The following is a 23943-nucleotide window of genomic DNA, read 5'->3' as shown; positions in this document are numbered from 1 at the left end:
GGATTTTGCTTGTACTATTTGTGAATGCTGGTTGATATTATGAAGTTGTTATAGAATTTTTGCTATGAAAATTGCTCTCGCTGAATGCCCCTACATAAATGTGGATGTAATTATTGCTGGCAGGACCAGCAACAGGCACGTACCAGACTGAGGACAATGGGAAGTATTTAACCTTAATGACTGTACTCTGACCACAACTAGTTCTGCTAAGGAGAGTGCCTAACATGGAAAACCAGTTTGACCAAGTTGGTCTGCATGGGGCTTGAGCAGTGGTAGGCTATCAAGCAAGACTAACAAACTGGTGACTAATCAGGAAGTTATAAAAGATCTTGCAGGCAAGAGAGGGGAAGGACTTGAACTGAGCAAGATCGGAGAAGCTGAGGTGGGGAAGAAGGCTCCAAGTTTCGTAAGAACAGCCATACTGAATCAGACCAAAGGTTCATCTAGCCCAGTAGCCGGTCTTCAGACAGTAACCTATGCCAGGTGCCCCAGAGGGAAGGAACAGACCATGTAATCATTAAGTGATCCATCCCATCACCCATTCCCAGCTTCTGGCAAACAGAGGCTAGGAACATCATCCCTGCCATCCCGGCTAATAGCCATCGATGGACCTCCCCTCCCCTCCATGAATTTATCTAGTTCTTTTTTATACCCCGTTATAGTCTTGACTGTTCCCCCCCCCCCCAGTAATACACTGCAACAGAAGGACATTGGACAGCCCCAGACAACCCTGACACCTGCAAAAGAATGCCCTGGATGGGTGAGGAAACTGAGGAAGGAATGTGTGTATATTAATTATTTTTGTTAGGTCTGTATTTCTCATAGGGTCAAGTAAAGAGCAATCACATTAAAATTCTGGACAAAGTGTCTCTGTTACATGCTACACTCATCATGTGGGCCCTTGAAGAAGTAAACCAGAAGGCTCACGCCATCAGGTGGAGTTCTGGGACTGAGTGTGCTTAAGCAATAGCGTGAGTCTGAAAGACCAACAGCGATTCAAGAGTCTGTAGGATTGGATGCTGTAGGCAGTTTGTAGGATAGGATGCTAGACAGAGCGTCTGCACCCAAAGAATATGCTTGGGGATGTGAAAGCTACTGTTAGCCCCCCTTAAGAGCTTACATGTGGCTGGCTCCCCTTAATAGTTTACAAGCGGCCAGCGGGGGGGAGGAGGGGGCCAGAAGCCTCACGGCCACAGTAGCCTGAACTTTTGAACTCTCTCTTTTCTTCTGCCTCAAAGCAGAGAAAACTTGCTTCAAACCAGTTTTTACTGAACAGATAACAGAGTGTGAGGTTTGACAACTACCAATGAAGTGTTAACACGCAAGGGTCTTTTTTTGAATGTGTATAAAAAGTTTGTGAAATTTGTGTAAGACAGTCTTTTGTATCAAGGTACAGGCTCTCCTTTTTTCTGCAAAATAAAGCATTTTTCCTTATCCCTGTCAGGCTGTTATTGGCTCTCAGCTAGGCAGACCCAATATTTCAGTAAAAGGGACCCCAAGGGCAATGCCTGGACTCTGTTCAGAATCCAGAAGCTTTAAACACTCAGGGATCAGCAGCAGGATTCCTCCAAAAACAATCTGGTGAGTGACCAAGAGAGGGCACTGGACTGGATCTGTGAAAACTGGGTGTTGTTAAAAAACTTAGCTAGATACATAAAACTCAAGCCCTTCAACATTTTGCTATTGCATGAGACCCTGGGAAGAACACCACTGTAAACAAATTTGAAACTAAACTGGCCCATTTCCACCATTCAAGCAGAGAAGCGCACACACAAAACAGATAATGAACAACAGAACAGTTTGGTGGAATTTTTTTTAATGCTTTTAGTTTTACAGACTGAGGTGTTATCTGCAGCTCTGCTAAAATAAATAGTTTAATTTAAAACACAATACTTTTTAGCCTGACAGCATCCGTACAATAGAAATTCATCAAAAACTGAGATAAAAAGAAATATTCAAGTTGCAGTGGGGGATCTCTAGATTGGATATTAGGAAAAACTACGTCACTAGGAGGGTGAAGAAGTACTGGAATAGTTTACCTACAGAGGTGGCAGATTCTTAGAGGTTTTTAAGGCCTGGCTGGACAAAGCCTTGGCTGGGATGATTTAGTTGGGGATTGGTCCTGCTTTGGGCAGGGGGTTGGACTATATGACCTCCTGAGGTCCCTTCCAACTCTGATGTTCTACGATTCTATGATCTAGTTTAACGTCTTATGATGCAGGAGTGGTCCTACAACTTAATTATTCTTTGCATACTGTTTAAGAAACATCTCTCTCCAATTAGATCTCAGTTATTTTCACAATATTCAACGGCTAATAGATACATATTTTCAAGATATCCACAGAATCATTTAAAGGTGAACTGATTTTCCCTTTAGAGTAATTTAGTTTAAAAAAATTCTAAGGCTTCATAAGTATTATGCATAAAAAATATTCGATATTAGTCTAACACAATATTTTACTAGTTCAGAGACACGTTGTGCTATACTTATCCACCTCGAGTACTACTTTATTTCTCAAATAGTTCTGAACTGAGGACTGCTTGAGCAATAAGGTATTACAGTGAGTATGGATGGCAGAATTTGGCCCTACCTGTATAGATTCATGATTATTTCGGCTAGCAAAAAGTCTTTTAGGCCATGAAGTCTATCTCCTTGAATCACTGGCTAGTACTGAAGATTTCTACAGGAATACAATTCAATCCTAGTCTAATCTTGCCCTGATCATGTTCAGTGATGAGATTTTTGCTTCCCTTGAGAAATTATTTACAGTCTAATTTACTTCACACATTTAACCTATTTCTTAATAGCTTACTCTAAATGATTCCACTCAAATGTAAACCTAGTATACCAATTCTGGCTACTGAAAACTGCTTTTACTGCTTTTTGGATTTAAAAACCAAATGAGCAAAAGACTCAATTCCTGATCAAGGAACTTGAATTCTTTTCACCTTGTTACAAAGGAAAATAAAAAAGGTTTCGTATACATAATTGTGTCAAAACTAACAATGAAGAAGTCTTCATACCAGCTGTACATACAAACAGCTTATCCAGTACAACAATATGCGTATATTAGCTGGGCTAGCCAGACAAATCCAAGACAGAATGACTCGGGCTGCACTGGCCTTTTTCCTCTCTTCCAAAGATCTTCTCTCTGTTTCTTACCCCAGCTTTGTGGCTATCCTATGAACAGTCCATTGTTGGGTGGTGGGACTGAAACATCCTAATCAGCAGAACTGCAACAAAAGTTAGTCAGCCACTCCTCCTCCTCCCACCTCTAAGTCATTTGCACATAACATTTTATTTAAAATATTTATTCCTTGATTTTCAAATACCCTGAGCACCAGCAGCTGCCAAAGCAGTAAGTGTGAGCTACAGGCCCTCATTACCTTTGAAAAATCATGCCCTTCGTCATTAACAAGTTTTATGACTTACTTCGACACCTCACCAAATCAGATCGGTAATCCACTATACATACCGTACTAAAACCAGTGTGAACATTTATAGGCATATGGTAAAGAGATAATGCTAAAATATATCTTATTCCTTAGCTTTCAGAATAGAGAGGGAAAGTAAGTTTAGATACTATCACCAATTAATTTTGCATAAATTATATTACAACAGAAAGTACAGCTAATCAGCAAATGCACTTACCTGAATAACAGCACTAAACCAGCATGTGTTGCCAACATTCTTTAATCCAACCGGACAACTGTCTTGCCTTTTTCGATCATAGGGGTTTGGAGAGTCACTCCATACTTCTGGATGCGTCCTTTTCAAACTTGCTTTATTTTCTGCTATACTGGCTTCTAGAACTCTTAGAAAGCAGAAAGACAAATGAAAAAATTAAAAGCAAAATAATAATACAGTAAGATAATGGTATGACATGTAGTTACACCTACAAATATTAATACGGAAATAATAACTAACCATTTGGTAATTTATCAGATTTATTCTTGACTCAAACACTTTTTTTTAATGTGCCAGAATGCACACTGAAAAATAAGATTGTACTTTATTTGCAGATGCAGTACTGTAGCTGATTTTCCACAATAAATGGCATTACATAGTCATGTTTATGAATGGAGTAAGCTTTCATGACGACTGAAAGATACCTATTTTTAATTCCACTAAATAAAGGAAATTAATTTTAAAAAGTCAACAAAGACCAATCATTTAAAACTGGGTCCTAACTGTTTAGGTAGACAACAACAAAGTGGGAAACAAAAATAGTTTGAGAATCTACCAGTAGTCACTTTTCATCCACACGTATCAGTGCTTTAGAAAGAATACCACCACCATTTGACTGATGAGAAACTGTAATGAAGGAAATTTATCTAGCTCACTCAAGATCATGCAGCATACCAGTGACAAGCAGATAATGGAATCCATGTTTCTGGATCCTCATTTCCACATCCTGTGCAGTGGATTTATTGCCATCTGTAGCTCAAGTGTACCTTGTGGATTAGGAAAAACCCACTCCTCTACCCAGAAAATCTTCAACTGCTCCCATACAGAGTAGTTGGCATATTCAAGATTTTATATTCCTTGTAAGAAATGTGTTGTTCAGATGCAAAGGATTCATCCCTTATACAGAAGCATAACCAAAACTGGAGCAAAAGCTCAAGAACCCCATTGAATTCAAATCATTGAGATTTCGCTATATAGGGCACTGTAGGGCAGGCATTTTACCTTTTAATTTGGCTATTAACTAAAACAAATTACTTCCCATATTAGCAAAAATCAGTATTGCAGCAAGAGAACCTGAAAGATAAAGGACCTTTTTTTTTTTTTTTTTTTTTTTAATTTGCTTCCCCCATCATCAGCATTTCTTTGGCAAAGTTAGGTGACAGCTACACTTTGGGAGAAGATCAGCTATTTGATGATGGCATTAAAGAGGACTTCAAAGCAAATATCACATCAATTTAAAACAATTTCTTGAACAGCAAGTACAAACTAAACTCTGGTTTGCAACTGATTTTGGTCAACAATTGTCAGAATAATAAATAAAATAAATAAATAAATAAATAAATAAATAAATCGAGATATACCAATCTCCTAGAACTGGAAGGTACCTTGAAAGAGTCCAGCCCCCTACCTTCACTAGCAGGACCAAGTACTGATTTTTGTCCCAGATCCCTAAGTAGCCCCCTCAAGGACTGAACTCACAACCCTGGGTTTAGCAGGCCAATGCTCAAAACACTGAGCTATCCCTCCCCCCTGTAATGTGCAATACAGTTCATGTGAGATCTGCTCAGCCTAGCCAAAAAAAGGGCAGTCAGAATACCCTACTGTGAACCTCCTACGCAGCCTTTGCAAGCAAGGTTCAGAGAGAGCTCCAGCTGGACTGTAAGACTGGTTTCCCCAGGCAGAACCCCCAGAGCAAGGTAGAGGAATTCTGTCACCTGCGCAACTACAGGGGTCCATTCCCTGGCACAAGTGAGTGAAACTGGCATCCCTTGATGTTTTACCTATTTACCTTCTGACACCAGAGGTTTTGCCAAAGACCAATAGCATTTATGTATTCAGTTCATTTTCAATTATTTTTCTTTTTAAAATTCTCTCTCTTCCTTTAATAGTAGAGAGTTCATCAGTTTGATCACCTATAGGTCTGTCTTAGCTCAGTTTAGATAAAGTTTTATTACTAAAGCTGACTTTCACTAGCCTTGTGGCAATTTCTCCTAGTTAGAAAGAAATCATCTGCTGGGAGAGGATTAGGCCTAACACTATCTGCCCTCAGATAACATAGCGCTTTTATAGTCAATAACCACAGACTCAAACATCAGCCTCAAATAAATTAATGTCACAGTATGATATTTAGCTTTTCAATTCCTTAGTCAGTTTTTGACAAGGAAGTAGTTCTCGACACAACCGTATCTACGGTGTGCAAGAACCAGTTATGGCTCAGTAAAACAGCTATTCAACATAAATTACTTGATGGGATATATGGGGTATATTGAACCCTGAACCCTCTCAGCCTCTCAACTCATACTGAAATTGCTGCCAAAGGTTAAGCAAAGGAAGTTTGATACTAGGCCATTCTTACGTATGTAATATGATGTGGGACTTATGAAAAAGAATTCCTCACGCATTGTCCTTGACACGTGGAAGTGATCTGTCAAGATAATTGGGATGAGTGTGTCTTACTTCGGGCTCTGGGTATCATCAACTCTTTTCAAAATCACAGCATATGGAAGAGAAAATGGCTCCCAACAACAAAAAAAATGTTATTTAATTGGAACAGCAAGAATCTCTTGATGCATTTTTAGACAGGATTCACCGTGTAGAAAAAATGACCTTAGTTTTTAACAAGCAAAGGGACCTTTGTGTACAATCTTGCACTCTTTAGCCAACCAGAAGTCCCACTATCATCAGTGGGCATTCTGTCTGGGTACTTTCTAGAGTTAAAGAGTTTGACATCTAGGAGGACTCTACCCCTTTCTACCACTGCCATTAAATATGGTAGCTATTTACATGCTCATACTATTATAATCCTAATTATTTTACTCATATATTTATATTTTGTTTGAAACCATCAAGTTTTAAATGATATAGCAGATGAAGTAAGTTATAGAAATTCTAGTAAGGACAGCTGCCTGTTTGATAACAGAACACATTAGTTGTCTGAGAAATCTTAAGGTCATTAATATTCAAAAAGCAGTATATTTGCATCTTTTTGAGTTATCAGGACAGGTGACTAAGTGTTCTGGATACTCTAAGCTTGCTTTTTCTTTATAGGCAGCTATGGCCAAATGTAATTTGTGGACCACAATGCAGCTGCTATCACATGTCCTATAAAATAAAAACATATATCGCAGGAATGTTTGTAAGAAAACAACTGGGAGAGCTTTATCGTGTTAATGCACTGGACTTAAATGATTTATGGAGAGATTCAGCAGGGAAGAAAAGGACATTTTTACTTCAAAATAACAGAATAAATATTCCTCAATGACAACAGTTTGCGTGCACGGATAGCCATTTGGGTTACACTTCTCTCAATAACCTGGTATTGACCAATTCTAAAAAATGTCAATTTAATGCAAAAAAACAAAACTACTGTAATGTTTCATGAATACAGTGATCACACAAATCAATAAATTCATAAAGCTCCCACAGAAACCTTAACTCCACCCCTAGCAAACTCATTAGGACCTCTCATTTGTGCCTTTGAAAATCTTCCCCATAATGAGGATACCAAATTAAAATATACGTGTCCTTCAATTATTAAAACTGATGTTTTCCAGTTTTGCTTTCTTGCCGCTGGAGTTTTTTTTTTACTTTTGCCGTTCCCTTATCCTAAGAAATAAAAACTGATTACTGTATTTTCCCTTGTTTCCTTTTAAAAAAAAAAAATTAAAAAAATCAGTTTTGCTTTCTGGTTCTCAGAACAGAGAAAAGCTGCCAACACACAGGAAAGGAATGAATGTTAGTATTCAAGAAGAAAAAAATCTGTGTGTGTTAGGCTTTCTATACATATAAAAAATAAAACCTAAAATCCTGTTTTAAATTGACCATAGTATCTCTATAAACCTTAAGTGTCAAATTTCTGTATTTGACTTGTGATTCAAACTTATTACATGAACAATACACATCTATAATTAAAAGATAGGCATGTTGCTAGTATAAACAAACATATATTTATATTATTTTGGTGAGGCTGTATAGAATTGACCAGAGAGATCCTATATGCTTCTTGTATACGCGATACAAATAAAATGGCATATTGGTTTGCTAGTTTCTGCCACCAGAGAAAAATACTAAAAAAATCTGCAGTATTTACTTGTCCATCAGAAGATTACCAAAAGTGGTCTTTTTAATCTCTGCAGCGTGGAAAAGGGACTATGGGTAAAAAGAAAAAAGGTCTATGTCTAGAAGACCCTTCAAAAGCAAAAGAAAAGGTCATGAATAGAGGCCAAAGCAAAGAACGAAAAAGGAAGTCGTCCTGCAAGATGCACCTAACCCTCCGACACGATTATGAAAACAGTCTAATTAAAAGTTCACAAGAGCTGAACTTCTCATATGAAATTAGAGGAAAACTGCTTTGGCTGTCTTGTACAAAATAGTAATTTATGAGAAATTATGCCAGAACATACACACTGAAACCTGAAGAACAATATCACCAGCCACATTAACTAACAACCAGAAGCAAATCTCCCTCTTGTCTCAGCCCCTCCTGTCATCCTAAGGAATGTCACATTTTAAACTAGTCCAATAATGAGAGGACCCTGATTACTAAATAGCCTTCCAGACATATGGGAAGAACTCCCTTTAATGGGCATGTTTATGTTTGCAATCGAAGAAAAATATTGTAGGGAAAGGTGGGAAATTCCACTTCAGAGAAGAAGCCTTTTCATTATATCCCTGACTTAGCTAAACACAATGTACTAAGCAATGCAATTGTTGTGGTGGCCTCCTAGCTCCAACTTGTCTCAGACTTAAGGTAAAGGGCCATTTTGGAGGATAAAGCAACAACAGCTAGAGCAGCTTAACTTTCTGTGGGAACCACAGGCATGCACAAAAACCTCAGTTAAGTGCACACTTAACAAGATTACCAAATAACCATTGCAACTGGGCAGTACCTCACTTTCGAACACTCGTACCTTGGGTCAAATCAAAGCTACTTTCCTCCACAAAAAGGCTATGCATAGCTCTTCAGCGAGAACTATATCCACAGCTAATTGCAACTTGCAAGACTCTGTCATTTCAGCTCTACTGCTGTTCACAAAAGAGGTCACAATATATTTTCCAATTTTATTTTTTATTTTTAACTTTTTAGCAATAAACAAACACACCCTCATCCCACCCCTCCACCTTAGGCAAAACCAAGCCTAGAAAATTTCAGTCCAAAATGTGAATGTTTTTCAGAATTCTGACTCTCTGAAACAGAAACAAGTTTTGTAACAGAAAACCAAGTTGCCACCTGTAACGCGCTAGCTCTTGTTTCCGCTAAAATTTAAGAACACTAACAAAATTATACTTTCCTGCCACAGAAGTGAGGAAGTGTTATCGTAATAATGAACATTGCAAGCATAAAAAGAAGTGGTTAGCTTCGTAATCATATTTTGCTTTTGAACTCTTTCCCAAATACACCATAGAAATGTCTTTCAATTTTAGGTCTGATTTTAGAAAAAACTGATCAAAGGTCTCTGCTTCCAAACTGGTCCTACGTATTTAAGCAAATGTGCAGCCATGAAATATACCATTAATTTCTACCTTAAAAATAGAGGGCTGGTTTTTCAACAGAAAGCATACAGTGCAGTAAAGCAACACTCCTAAAGCCAGATGTATCAGCAGCACAACAGATGAAAATTAACAAGTTCTTCTTTATAAGATGGGGGGGGGGAGAAAACACAGGCCAATCTCTGAGTCTTTTAAAATTTTATTTCTGCTTTATGTAAGTTGTTTGTTTACCTGCTAATGGCTTGTTCCTCATCTGTTATTCCAGTCTCCCTGAATGCCCTGTTTGATTCCTCCAAACTCAAGGCAATTGCCCTCTGAAGATCATCTTTATCATCTCCAGTGAGATCAATCACATCTGAAAAGCAAAACTATCTTTCTCAAAATTAAAAGTGAAACAGAATGAAAAATAAATCTTACGGTAGAGGACACAAAACCAGCATGGACTGCTAAACCAGATTCAAATTCCTCCTCAAAATTCACTTCTTTTGGTTTGCTTTCCACCACTAATCTTAATGTCTTCACTACCTACTCCCTCTCCTATGTGATAATTATAATAAGGAAGAAAAAGAAAAACACAGCACTTGCTCCTTTGTAACTCATGCTCTACAAAGAGCATTTTTCCCTTTTCCAAAATCTTCCTGTTTCCCAAGTGGTCTCCATCAAGTTACTCATCAATATAGGACTGGTTCTGCAAACTTATAGCTTCCTGCAAAGTCCCTTCTCTACTACTGCTTTTAAGTTCAGTGGTGTAACTGTCTTTATCAAGGCCAAGATACTGTTTTTTCCCAAATTACATTTGATGAATAGATTTTTCTTAAAGGATATCTTCAAAGAGAATAGTCACTATTATCTCATATAGAGCAATGCATGCTGAATGTCCCCAAAACACAGATAAAAGCACAATCCTGCTAACGCTTGTGTGTGTACTGTATACACACATAGTCAATGAGATTAGTGATGTAGGTAAGGTAATTACATACATAGGCATTTGCAAGATTAAGACCTGAGCAAGGAGTCAGCACATTATTAAGCTAAATCTTCCCTTCCCTCCTCCCTTTCACACTTGTTTAGTTTCAAACTAAACAACATGTTGAATTTCCTTCAGTCTGAATAGTGGAAGCAACCAGCACAACATTCAATTACCAAAAACATCAAAGAAAAATGATCAGAGATTGAGGTTCAAAATAAGAGTCCCCACTCTGGCAATCCATCCAGCCTTTTTTTTTTTTAAACCACCAAATGAATAAAAATGTAAGGGGTCTATTTCTTACTTTCCCTACAATCGCAGTCACCACAAAAAAAAAAAAAAATTTATCAGCTGCCAGCAAACGTAACTTATGTAAACTTCCCAACCTACTGCATGTAGCAGTAGAAACTCTTCTTTACTCAGGAGAGGAAGCATATTCTCTCTAGCAGCCTCCCACTACTAAATTATGCATTCCAGTCAAGCAGAGAAACTCTTCCCAGAGCAGTCAGGCTAATGGGAATGACGGCCAGCTGTGCAAGACTGCTAGGAGGACAGGGGACTGAATGTATCAGACTTTCCATGGCTGAAAATCCCACTTTGCTAGTCAGCGGGAGGGAAGGAATTATGTTGTACAAAGATGACCCTCACATGAACCTGTACGATGTCAAACCCAGAGTCAGTGCAGTGCCATTTTCACTTTCTTTCCTGTTCTTAAGGGCCAGAGCAAAGTCAAAAAAAGCAGCTATGCCAAGGGTAACTCCAGCCTAAAACCTATGTTAAAAGCAGATGGGAGGCAGGTGACAGAATAGAGAGCTACAAACTTGGGAATTATAGAGGAAAGGAGGGGAGGCAATTTGTTTACATGTCCCCTTTCACTGCCTGGCCTTTGTAACTCATTCCCAAGAACTTCTCGTTTTAGCCTTCCCCTGATAGATTAGCTTGCGGTGGAGTCAGTATCCACTATTTTCCCAGTCTTATACAGCTGTGGATACTTTCTGTTGAATCAAAATAATACACTGAAAGTGAGACGTTACAATCATTTCCATAGCTACACACCAATCGCAAATAGAAGCTGCAGCTAAGAAACAACAGTTCTTTTCTCACATCTTCAGAAATTAGGCATAGCACTGGCCCTTCTCCCATTGCATTCCTTCTCACCAGCTTCCACCAGGGTCTGTTATTTGCCTGAAATTCAATTTAATTTAGATTTTGAGCCCTTAGGGGCAGCAACCATGTCTTCTTACCTGTAAAGCAATATACACATCTATAGCATCTTAGTAAGAAACAATAGCAAGAATAACAGCAAAGTAACTCATTTTACTTTAAGTATCTGTGTGATGCTTGGAAACAGTTCCTGAATTGATTTTTCATTTTTTTAAAAGAACATTTAGAGTCTCAGGCTTGCAAATCTCACTCCAGAGGGGGCTAAATCCATTATGAAATGATAGCTTCCTTATTAGCTGAGTGTAACACCTAATGCATTATGGATTTTAGTATTCTGGACATGACAATTCAGACAAAAAACTGGAAATTTACAAATATGGCACCACATCTGCAAACTGAGAGACTTGGCCATTCAGAGCTGGAGTATGAACACTTCACTGATGGCAGATTAAAAAATACATTAATAACAATTGCAGAGAAAAGAGGCAGTGAAACAGTTGGGAGTGTTATCCAGTGGGCAGCATGTTGATTTAGGGCTCTGATCCACTTGTTATTCAAAAAAATTTAAAAAGTAACAAAATTTCAGTTTCTGTCATCGACAAAACCATTTAATGAGTTATAGCTCCACAATTTATAATTATCTGTCATTATGCATTTCCCAACCATTTGCTGGTAGTCACTAAGCAATCCTGCAGTCTCACTGAAAGTTTCCTATATTTCCAGTTGCAGAGTGCTGGTAGCGATCACAACTAATAAAGGATGAACATAAGAACGGCCATACTGGGTCAGACCAAAGTCCATCAAGTTCAGTATCCTGTCCTCTTGAGAGTGGCCAATTGCAGGTGCCCCAAAGGGAATGAACAGATAGGTTATCATCAAGTGATCCACGATGGTGAAAGGTTAGTTTGGGGTATATTGGGGGAAAGCAGGTAGGAATAAATGGGCATCCTCATTAATTAGGTGAATCTAGGATTACGTCGGTCACTTCTTTGGAGGGGTGGAGGCTTCTGCAGCCATTCCTTTTTCACTGGGGTTGATAAGAAATCTTTGAGTTATCCACATCTTATACAAAAATTAAAAGGTAGAGTCAATATTTAAGTGAAAAATAAAAACTTGGAAATCTCATTTTCTTTACAAACACACACACACAAATATAGCATCCAAGACAAACCATACAGTAGCTTTTTCACTGCAAACTACCCTGCATCGAGCCCAGACATAAGTTCCCATTGCTAAAAAAGCAAAGGCTGCCAAAATATTTCAAGGTCAAAGTCAACTGACACTTTTCCAAAATTGTATTTTTTTTCCTTTTTTCTGGTTAATGGACAACACATTTTTAATATTTTAAATGTTTACTAACATGTACTATTAGCCTAAATGCTAAGAACATCAGAAAAATGTACTGTTAATTGGTGTACTAAGAACAAAAGTTGATCATATAGTATTAAAACAAAAAGGAGATTCCCCATCTATACTTTGTTTCTAAAAATTTTGCTAGTGAAAAGTATTTTTAAAGATGAGATATAATTACACATCACCAAACAGCTTTAGTTTATATGGTGCCTGATTCCAAGCCCACTGATGTCAACAGAAATGCTCCAATTGGTTTTAACAGGCTTTAGCTCACGTGCTATATGATTTTCTTTTATAAATTGTACTTCACTTCTCATGTGTTCATAAGCATTTTTCCCCAAGCAGTTACTACCTATTACTTATCCCTTTCATCATATACACATTCATTGTAATTAATTTGTGGCACTGAATAGGGGATAACCCATAGCTGAAAACTGATGTTACCTAAACTTCCTTTACTAATGTACTTCGATTGTTCTCTATATACTAATTCCTGATTCTCCAAGCATACATGGTGTCCTCCCAAGAAAAATTCAAACAGTGTTTGTTTTTAAAATTCTGATTAATATTTTGTAGCTAGTTAACTCTTAAGTGTACTGAAGTCTTTTGGTGCAATACCTTGAAAATGAAAGGGCCTAACTTTGAATTTTGCATATTCATTGGTTACTTTGGCTGACTGTTCATCTGATTTATGACGTTCCTTTGATTTATGAGTTTACATACTGCTGCAACACTGAACCAGTGGTTTGTGGTTACTGAATAGCGACTTCCACTGGAGCATGATGAACCTACTCATTTTTAAAGCTTATCCTTTGATTAAGTAGGAATTTAGATTTTGGAGCTAAAGGTTCTGAATTGAAATACCTTTAGTGAGGCTTGTGTTTGGATAACTACTGATTCATAGATTTTAAAGCAGAAGAGACCATTAGATCACCTGGTCTGACCCATATAACACAGGCCATATGTAGAATTTCACCCAGTTACTTCAGATTTGGCCCTACTAACTTGTGTTTGACTAAAGCACATCTTCCAGAATGGCATCCAGTCTTGATCTGAACATTTCAAGAGACAAAGAATCTAACACTTCCCTTGATAGTTTGTTCCAACACTTATTCACCCTCACTGTGAAAAATATGTTTTATTTCTGATTTCAGTTTTTCTGGCTTTAAATTCCAGCCATTGGTTCTTGTAATATCTTTCTCTGCTAGATTAAAGGACACAGTGTTTTCTCCCCATGAAGGTATTTATACACCATAATTAATTCACCTTTGGACCAATCCCTTACAAATGATCCTGTAAGAGGCACAAAATTTATTCTCAAACTTTGCAGCCAAATATGATTATTGTGGGACAAAACAACAATGACCTCTTAATTTTGTTAATAAGCAAAGCAGCTCCTCAGAGTTATGCCAATAGCACTGAAACATCATGCTATATCTGCTGTTCAGAAAGATAAATTTTGAATAGGAAAGAAGGTGACATGATCTTCAAAAGGTCTAGCTGGGTACACTAGTGACCTTTACTCACAAACAATTAGTGTACACAGATGAATAGTGGAACTACTATTGGAACTGGTCCTGCTTTTGATAGTTCTTGGTTTTTTGTTTTTTTTTTTTAATCTATGCAGCAGTATGTATTTGTGGTGCATAAGGTCAAATGTTTGAAATCCTTCCTATGCATTGTGTATTGCCACAAATGGGGTTAATAAGTGAAAACATTTCAAGTATGTCAATATATAGACACTACTGGTCCATTGTTTTCCAACTCATATAGTCAGTTTGTTTACTCAGGAAGTTCCCATCAGATTATTTAAAATAAACTATTCACATTCTAGTGTAACGGAGTTGTGTTTTTAAGAGACAATTATAGCACTATTTGAGTTCTTCATGTCAAAGATTTTACTAGAGTGAAATCAATGGCACTAAAAGGGAAAAGCAAGTGGGAGGAACCTGGAAGAGTGAGCAGGCTATGACACCAGGAGACACGGACAGTGAGTGGCAACTGAACCTGGGAGCATGCAGTGAACAACCATGGTCACGCAACTGCTGGCGCAGGAGAAGGAAAATGAAGATTTTGGTCTGTTGAATGAAAAGCTGATGAGTATGGGAAGGCCAAGATTTTCAAATAGTTGCCATATTGAGATTGAAGAGTTAAGATTACATAAAATTTATTTATTACTGTCTAAGCAAAGTGAGATCCCAGAACAGAGTGGGCAAACTCTTTGGCCCAAGGGCCACATCTGGGTATGGAAATTGTATGGCGGACCATGAATGCTCATGAAATCGGGGGTTAAGGTGTGGGAGGGGGTGTGAGCTGGGGATGAAGAGTTGGGACTGCAGGGGGTGCTCTAGGCTGGAATAGAGGGGTTCAAGGGCAGGAGTGGTATCAGGGCTGGAGCAGGGGGCATGGGAGGGGGTCAGGGTTGCAGGCTCCAGGCAGCATCTACCTCAAGCAGCTCCCAGAAGCAGCAGCAGCACGTCCCTCGCCCATCTGGCTCCTATGCAGAGAGGTGCAACCAGGAAGCTCTGCGTGCTGCCCCATCTGCAGGCACCACCCCTGCAGCTCCCATTGACCACAGTTCCTGGCCAATGGGAGCTCCAGGGGCAGCGCTTGGGCAACATGCAGAATCCCTGGCTGCCCCTACACGTAGGAACTGGGGGAGGAGGAAGTGGTGTACTGCTTCCAGGAGCAGCGCAGAATAGGGCAAGCCCCCAACCCTGCTCCCCAGCAGGAGCTCGAGGGCTGGATTAAAACGTCTGGAGGACCGGATGCTGCCACCGGGCCATAGCTTGCTCACCACGGTCCTAGACTCAAACTTCATGGAATTTCTTCGTTCTTAAAGTGTTACCTTTTGAATGTGGCATCCAATCAATTCCGGGCAATGTTGTGAGCACCAGTGGGCAGAACTCTATTGATTTTGATGAAAATCAAAAAACCAAAAGAAAGAGGGATATGAGTGAATGCGGAGCCTCTGGGATCCAGTTTGCAGACTCAGCACCAACAGCTTTCCTGTTGTCTACAGATCGAAGAACCAATTGATGGCAACCACAAACAAACACCAGTCCTCATCTCAGTCCAGCCCATCAATCCCAATACAGTTTAAATTTTGACATCCAGAATGACTCATCTTCCAAACAGAAAGAAAATAAGTAAAAATGGTGGAGGGACAGGGGTAAATGCGAGTGAACACTGAGCCCACCACAGAGAGAGAATGGGGGCAGTGGTATTGGGTGGGGCACACAGAGCCCGTGGCATGTGCCAAAGGGAGGAATCAAGGGACATACAGCCTTTGGCATGACAACAAAAGCAGTAGTGTTGCAGGGGGTCCCTGAAATAGAGAGGGAGAAGAGTTTGGCACACAAGAAGTTTATGGGGAAAAAGAGGAATGCAAGGAGCTCTAAGCGTGTGCAACAAGCTCAGCCTACAGAAGCACCAAAGCCTGTGACTCTCTAGTTAATATAGCTCCATAGATGTGCAAGGGACTTTTACACTCGTAAGACTGTCTCTGCCAGAGGAGCTTAAGAGTTACATAGAAATTATTCTTCTATATATTAAATATTTCAGGACTTAGAATTTGATACAATTTTAGTGGTATGAAGGAAAGAAATTCCTGTACTTTAGAACAGAGGGGCATGTGGTTATTTCTGCAAGGCTTGGCTGAAGTTTGACCCAAAGACAGTATTTTTCTAAAATGAAGTTCTCCCCCTTCTGCTGCTGCTGCTTCCTCCCCTAATCCTGGATTCTTTAAGTTTCTCAAATAAAAAGGAGAAAATAAATACTACATTTAACAATGTAACAGTTCTGACTAACAGAAAAAAATAAATTGAGGTAAGTTGTTGTAAATCATGCTACCAAAAGCACTGAACTTCAGGTAGGAAGTGCTTCAAGTGCCCTATACTGGCACAGCATAATTAAACACTACTGTACTTCTCTAGTTTTTTGTGTTGCTATAGGTGCAGTGGTCTTTTGCAAAAACTGCAAGGTCTCTTTTGTGCCTGGGATCCACATGATACAACAAAAACTCTAGATCAGAATTTTTGTATGGGTATATTGCAACAACCCCAACATTTAACAAGTTTTCAATTTGCATACACACAAACTGACAACTACCACTTGCACACAGAGTTGATCAAATCAACTGTATATGCAGCTGTTGGTGCTAGAAAACTGTACATGCAGGTGTTGGGACATGCAAAGTTTGGCATGCACCAGTGTATTAAGGCTTTTGTGATAATGCGGCCTTTGTGTTTAATACTGAATTAATTTCTGATAAGTAGTGAACCAAATTTATAAAATATAAAGCACTGTTGAAGGTAGGAGTAGAAAGGTTCTTTATTTTCATTAGTCATGTTTTTAAAATCTTAACAATTGAACGTTCAGTTAATAGCTTTTCCAACTGCTGACAAGCCAGTAATTTCCTATAAACAGGGTCTGGACAGAAAGCCTACTACTTTTGAGGAACTTCAGTTTCCTAACACTTCCTTCCATGTTGGATAATGTACTTGGTGGCTCAACCAGGTATTTTATTCTTTACTAAGTGTCTTTCAATGGTATAGAGCCAGTTAAGCCAATAACCTCAAGAATAAGCCAACTATGCCTTTTCGTTTGGCATACACTCAAAAGCCACAACAAACAGATTTTTTTTTCCCCTGGTAAGGGACTGAGTTTCCAGTATTTATCTGTTGACCTCTTATCCCCAGTCTGGATGGCTAAGAAACTATAGCACTCTGCATGTAGATGACTCATGATATCTTAAATTTCAAATGAATGTGGATGATTAAGTAGTAGGGCATGATACGATGAGTTTATCTTGAGATACTCCACCAAGGTGTAATTATTTAACGGGGGTTCAACAAATTTAAATGTCAAAACATTGTCATCAGTGGCATCAACATCCCTCTTCATTGAAGGGAATGATGAAGGTTAAAATAATCATGTTACTGCGGTTTCATATTTCGTCTTAACCCATGTTTACTTCCATTCTTCTCTCAAATCAACCACCGTCCTATTCTCTCTCCCCCTTCATACTCTGATTGTAACAGTGTGTGTTGGTGATTTATTTTGAGTTTTTTCTATTTATAAAGAAATTGTGAACAAATGTAGTGGATGCGATAAAGGTACTTATCAGCAGAGAATGGATTGAGCAGAAAATAGTGTAGCTTAAGTTTCTCAAAGTTCTGCAAAGTCTCCTCTCTTCTGATATGCAAAAGTTCTGCTATCCTGGTCAGGGATTTTCTCTTCAGAGACAGACGAAGTTTAGTGGTTTTCTCATGTACAGAAATAAACTAGGATGAGACTCCAAAATACATGAATTCTGTGACCTAAAGCTAGCCTGCAAAGAATTAAGGGCTCTCTAGCTTTGATGCCAATGAACTTGAACAGTCAGCAGCAGATAACATAAGGGATGTCAGTCTCCAAAATGTCAGTGTTTTCACTCCACAACGGTTGCTACCTTCTTGATTATCTTTCAATATTTAATCAGTTTCAGAGCCATAAAGATTTATTTTTTCTAATGACCAGTGCTGCAAATTAAGCATGGATTTCAAAGTCACGATGTGCTCTATTTCGTGCACTCTGTGGGCCAGATTATACCCTCTGTTACATCCTATACAACCCTCTTGTCTCCAGTAAGATTATATGGGGTATAAATGAGGGCAGAATGTGACTCTGCATCTGGACTTTTTTCCATCAATAGAGTAGTTAATGAAACACAAGCGACAACAGAATCCAACTAGTTATTCCTTATCTGTACTTGCTCTGGAATAATAGTTGTAAATATTGCAGTAGCAAACTCCTGTATCTCAGGAAAGTATGCAGATGTGATTCTGGATCCACAGAGGAAGCTGATACGTTAAGTATACACCATTTTGGTACAGAACCTTTTCTGACTTTACCCAGACCTAAATGACTTTAGTTACTGTGACAAAGTGGGAATCTTCTTGATGTGTTCTTTGAATGCTGAGTGGGGAGTGTTGGCCTGGAAAGGTTGCAGGGGATTTTTGCTGGGACTGTCTGCATTGGGGATGGGAGACTTGCCTTGAGGGAGGATACCTGAGTACATAACTTGAGAACTCAGGAAGGGGATTAGAGCCAGGTGACACCTCTGCCCAGGGGAAATGGACAAAGGGTGGGGGAGGAGCCGAGGGGAGGCTGGGTAAGATGGCTGAAGGAAGTTTCAGTTTGGAGCTGCTGGGAAAATGGAGGGGAGCCCAGATGAGCTCTGGCCTCCCTGTCCCCCACCCTGATGGACCTAACTGAGGGAGTCCTGTTGTCTGTACCTGCAAGACCTGTCTTGGACTGTGTTCCTGTTATCTAAATAAAGCTTCTGTTTTACTGGCTGGCTGAGAGTCATAGTGAATAGCAGGAAGCTAGAGAGGCAGGGCCTTGTCTCCCCCTACACTCCGTGACAGTTACACAATGTTTTAATTTTAAATTTCTTCTTGGGAAATTCTAATTTTCCACAATGTACCTGATAAATTTTATGAAGGTAGACCAGAAACAGAGGGTTAACACTTTTCTGCACTGTACTGCTGAAAACCTGAACTAGCTCAACTATTCCAAAACATAAATAAGCTTTAAAATGATACAAATCTACTCTTTCAACTACTCGGAGTTGGAGGCAAAACTAGATTTTATAATGGATAATGTCTGCTTAAAATAACATGAAACCCTAACCCTGAACAAAATGTCTTTAGTTAGTTTTTATTTCAGGAGGTGGTGGCAACATAAGAGCAAAAGCCCATGTTCTTTTAAAGCAGAACTGACTTCAGTTAAGGTATCCAGATTTGCACCGCTTGGGGGTCTAGTGCACAGAATTTTAAAAATTCAACGTTAGGTTTGTGTTTAAAAGAGATTAGAAACACATAAATATTAACAGAAAATTCAGAAGTTACTATAGAACTCAAATCCTTTGTACACACCTATCAATACACTCTGTTTCTTCCACGTTATTTCTCTTATCTCTTTAGAGAATAATTTCTACTTTAGGTAACAAATGCGAAACATGTGAATTTATAGCATTTATGTGGGGGCAAGACAAGTGTCCTCTCCAGGACTGAAAAAATACTGTACACTCTTAACATAAGAAAAAAGTCAACACAAAGAAATAATCAGAAAATAACGCCTCCCATATGAAACAATCTTAACCATTTTTAATGGTTTCTCTTTTTCATGGGACAACTGCCAACTTCTTAACAAACTTGGGAGTTAATCCTGAGAGGCAGAAAGCATGCTTAACACCTGTTGTTATCAGTTTAGCTTGTGGACACCACTGACTATCAATATAGGGTCCTTAAAATGCGTATGTGGCAATGTTACTTCTATAACATTGTATTTATGGCTTTAGTATTTATTTTTATTCAGGTTTGAAGTACTCCTATGTTTGTGGACTTTTGCCTCTCTTTAAAGCTACTCACTCTTCTTGAACTGGCATGTCCCAACCAGGAACCCCACAATGGGCAAAATTATATTGTAGGTACAGTTCAATTTCTAACTAATAGCATAACTGAACATGTTAAAAAAAAAATGGAGAGGTAGCTGAAGAAAGTAAAATTTATGCTGAAAGAAACAAGCAACTGAAACCTAGGAAATGTGAAGTTAGGGAATTTACAAGCAGAATTGACAGTAAATCTCTTACAGCCAAGTTCTTAGTTTCTTTGCTTTAAAAATAGTTTATATAGAGAAAGAAAAACCTACTTGTGTCAGCCTGGCTGCCCACACTGATGTATCTGTCATTGCCAGGAAGTGCTGTTTGATAGTAAGTTGCTTCCTCCTGCTGAGGAACCTTGGCATTCTTTGCAGTAAGGAAAGTCACCGCTAATTCCAAGTTCCCATTGCTGTCCTTTAAATGTTAACAGAAAAAGAAAAAAGAAAAAGAAAAAGACCACTTTTTTAATTTAAATGGTAGGTCAGAATGAGTTTATGATGATCAACTTCAACTGTCAAACAATCAACTGCACTTCATTTTTTCCATGTTAAATTCTGGTCAGAAAGCCACAACCTAAAACCATTTTAACTCTTCAAACTTTTATTTTATATAATCAGCTACTTTCTGATCAAATAATGTTGTGGGCATAATGTCTACTTCCAATTATAAGACAGAGCAGTCAACAGGTTTCTTGTGTAATTACTCTTCATTAGAGTTGTACCCATCAAAAGATAAATTAGTTTAAAAAGCACTATAAATTATAAATTTCAGATGGCACTCTCATCTACTGTAATTTGGCACAGCTTGATTGACTTCAACAGAACTAAGCCAAATTATGTTACCTGAGGATCTGGCCCTTTTATTTTTAAGGCTTTGGGTATTCAGTTATTAACATTTCCTCTAGTCTAAATTTAACCAGGAGTAACAGACATACACATACAGATGTTAAAAATATAGCCTCTCCCTCGCGCCCCCCCCCCACTTCTTTCATCTTTTGTTTTTTTTCTTGGGGAAGGAGGGAAAACTCTGTGTGTATATTTTTGTATAATGGATTGAAAAGTAAGCTTGAGGGGAGGGGAATTTTATTTAGTTTTAATGGGAAAGCCAAGTGTGGAGGCTTATCCTCCTGCTGTGCCTCTCCCTCCCCCTTCCTGCCTCCTCGCCTCAAAAAAAGCAGGTCTTGTTTCTCGGCAAGAATTTATGACAACTGAAGAACTAGTGAAATTATGTTATCACAAGAGTTGAGAGAGCAAATAAGGACAAATTAAGACAGGAAGAGATCCTTATTCAGTCTGCTGAAGGGTCATGTCTACATTAGAAAACTTATACTGCTTTAACTAAACCAACGTATTTAACCCACCCTGAGGATGCAGTTATATTAGCATAAAGGTATCTTATATCAGTACAGCTGTTCCAGTATGGAAAGGGGAATAAGATATATAAATTATAAGGGATATAACTGTTTTGACTCTACAGTGGGATAGTAGAGTCACTAATTACATAGCTTAAACAAAGAAAAAAAGCCACCACCTAGCACACCCTTAACCAACAGTTAGACTGTGCACAAACTGTGCGGATGAGGCCTGAGATGCTTTAGTTTTTGTAGTCTTCAACTTCAGTGCCTAATTAACATTTTGGTTGAGATTCATTCCCTGAAAACCTGCCCAGATAACTAAAAGGTCCTCCAACACAACCAGGGAAGACCACATTTTATACACCTGATATTTCTAAGGTAAAAAAGCACCATAGGGAGGGAGGGAAGGAAGGAAGGAAAGAATGAAAGAAAAATAAAATAATCCTCTCAGGATTTTGGTTTTTTTGGAGGGGGCGCATCGTAAAATAGCAGGGAAGTTAACAATGATGAGAAATGGCTAGAGAATATTTTCCTTCTTTTTAAAACACAACCCACCCACCACATCAACTGATATTAATATCTAACCAGATATCAATTTTGTGCTTTCAAATTACACAAGAAACCATTAATAGGTATTGTGCCATTGTTCCACTAAAAGCGAAATGCCATAGGAAAGAATCAGGATGCTACCTTTAATTCTATTTATAGATAGATAGATGCAACAACCAAGCACTACCCCCTCCGCCTGGCCAACTACCCCCCTCCCTTTTTTTTTTTTTCCCCCCCAAGTTTCCAACTTATTTTTCACATGAGGAATATCAGGTCTTGTTGTTAAGATCTTTAGTAGAGCTAGACGGTGACATCACAGGAGGTTAACTCACAGCATGTGCACATGCTGCTTCCTGTCAGGTATTCATTAAAAATCCACCATACCTTCAAGGCCTGTTGCAGTACTTGGATGTCATTGATACCAGTGATCTCCCTCAGCTGATTCAAAAATGTTTGCTGGTGCTGTAAACAAATAAATAAATGGTCAGAATAATATCTACATAATGACAAAATAATTGTGTTACTTTAATTTGGTCTAAAAATAGTGCACCCTTGTAAATTACGGAAAGATATATATTGTGTACATATCCAAAACGTAGGAGAGTTAGCATGGGGCATCATTTATTTTAGTTTCCCCCATGACTTATGCATCTTAATTCTTACCCTTAATACATCAGTAAAAAGTTGTGTGTATTTATCTGTATTTTTAAGAGATACAAAAGAATATGTTTATGCACAAAGACAGACTGCACATTCCTTTATGCATTTTCCTGCTCTCAGGCTGTGCACTCCAGAAAGCCGGTGAGCATGTGTGAAATTTCAGATTACATCTACTGGCGCCTGACAGAGAACCACAATTCCCATTGGTGGCCCTTCCTGTACTGCTTTTAAGGGTGCTGAGGATTAAGTAGGTTACATAACAGAGGGAATGACTGGCTGGGTAGCTGCAAACGGTCTCAGCAATGGTAACCTAAACATTAGCTTAGGAGACCCAATTATCTACTGTGTGTGTTCACTGTAAACCTCTTCCCTGCCAATCCTGCAACTGGATCCATGTGAGCAGACCTTTGTGCCTGTATGAAGCCTCAGTGGCTTCAAAGGGGGAGCGCTCCATAAGGCTGCCATCGTCCTCCTGTATAGAGCCAATTGCATGACCAGGGCTTTAAAGTATGTAAGGAAAACAGTCAATTGAACAAGCTCAGAAAGTAATTTTAACTAACGTACGTCTATTTCATAAATAATTTCTTCAGACATCACAAATTCGCTCATCCCTCAAAAATTTACTTTGCATATGCAACACGTTTTAAATCCTAACCATTGGAATTGTCAGAGCTCAAAAATTCACCTCACTATTTTCCTCCAAGTGTGGAATTTATTTTTATTTTATTTTGTTTTTCAACAATGCACTGATAAATGCAGCCGTATGGGGTTTTTTTCCCCTAGTTAAAAAAAGCATTCCTGTGGAATAAGACAAAGCATCTGAAATCAGCAGTCTCTCCCATTTTCCCTTCTAAGTTTTAGTTTGGCTCTTAAACTAACAATATCAATCCCCTTCTAGCAATGAATATCATAACATGCAAACATCTGGTGCACTTTATATCTGCCAATATGATCTGATAATCTAAAGAACTAATGAAAACAAGTATTAATAACTAAGTTAAATAAAACATGGCTTAACCTTCCCTCAAGTATGACTACACTCATGAAGTAACTTTTAAAAATGTAGTATTTTTAGTTCCATGATAATAGCACAAACATGTACATTTTAAAATGTGTTTTTTCATAGCTTTAAAAAAAAGCAAAACTGTTTTCTTTTTCTCCACTCATCCCAAAAAAGTATAGCTTCATTCTGACAGTGTGAAATACAGGGATCATAATAGCTCTTGAAGTTCCACTAAATCATCACAACAAAAACTTTAAAATTATTGGCCACTGCTCTAAACTAACAAATT

The 23943-nt window shown here is 38.5% G+C and overlaps 1 protein-coding gene across 5 annotated transcripts in view; it reads right to left on the bottom strand.

Annotated features, from left to right (window-relative positions):
- The window catches only part of USP25 (ubiquitin specific peptidase 25), a 143362-nt gene that overhangs the window by 88169 nt on the left and 31250 nt on the right, over positions 1-23943 (bottom strand). For all 5 annotated transcript variants that reach the window (XM_050956976.1, XM_050956992.1, XM_050957001.1 and 2 more), the window contains exons 2-5: positions 22376-22453; positions 20358-20502; positions 9410-9533; positions 3653-3815 (exon numbers count right to left, since the gene is read on the bottom strand). In XM_050956976.1, the coding sequence (XP_050812933.1) occupies positions 3653-3815; positions 9410-9533; positions 20358-20502; positions 22376-22453 (510 nt within the window). The remainder of the gene's footprint in view (positions 1-3652; positions 3816-9409; positions 9534-20357; positions 20503-22375; positions 22454-23943) is intronic.

The sequence above is a fragment of the Gopherus flavomarginatus genome, chromosome 1 (genome assembly GCF_025201925.1).
Source record: "Gopherus flavomarginatus isolate rGopFla2 chromosome 1, rGopFla2.mat.asm, whole genome shotgun sequence".
Taxonomy (NCBI): Eukaryota; Metazoa; Chordata; order Testudines; family Testudinidae; genus Gopherus; species Gopherus flavomarginatus.
Note: the sequence above shows the minus strand (reverse complement) of the source record. Positions and strands in the feature narration are given on the sequence as shown.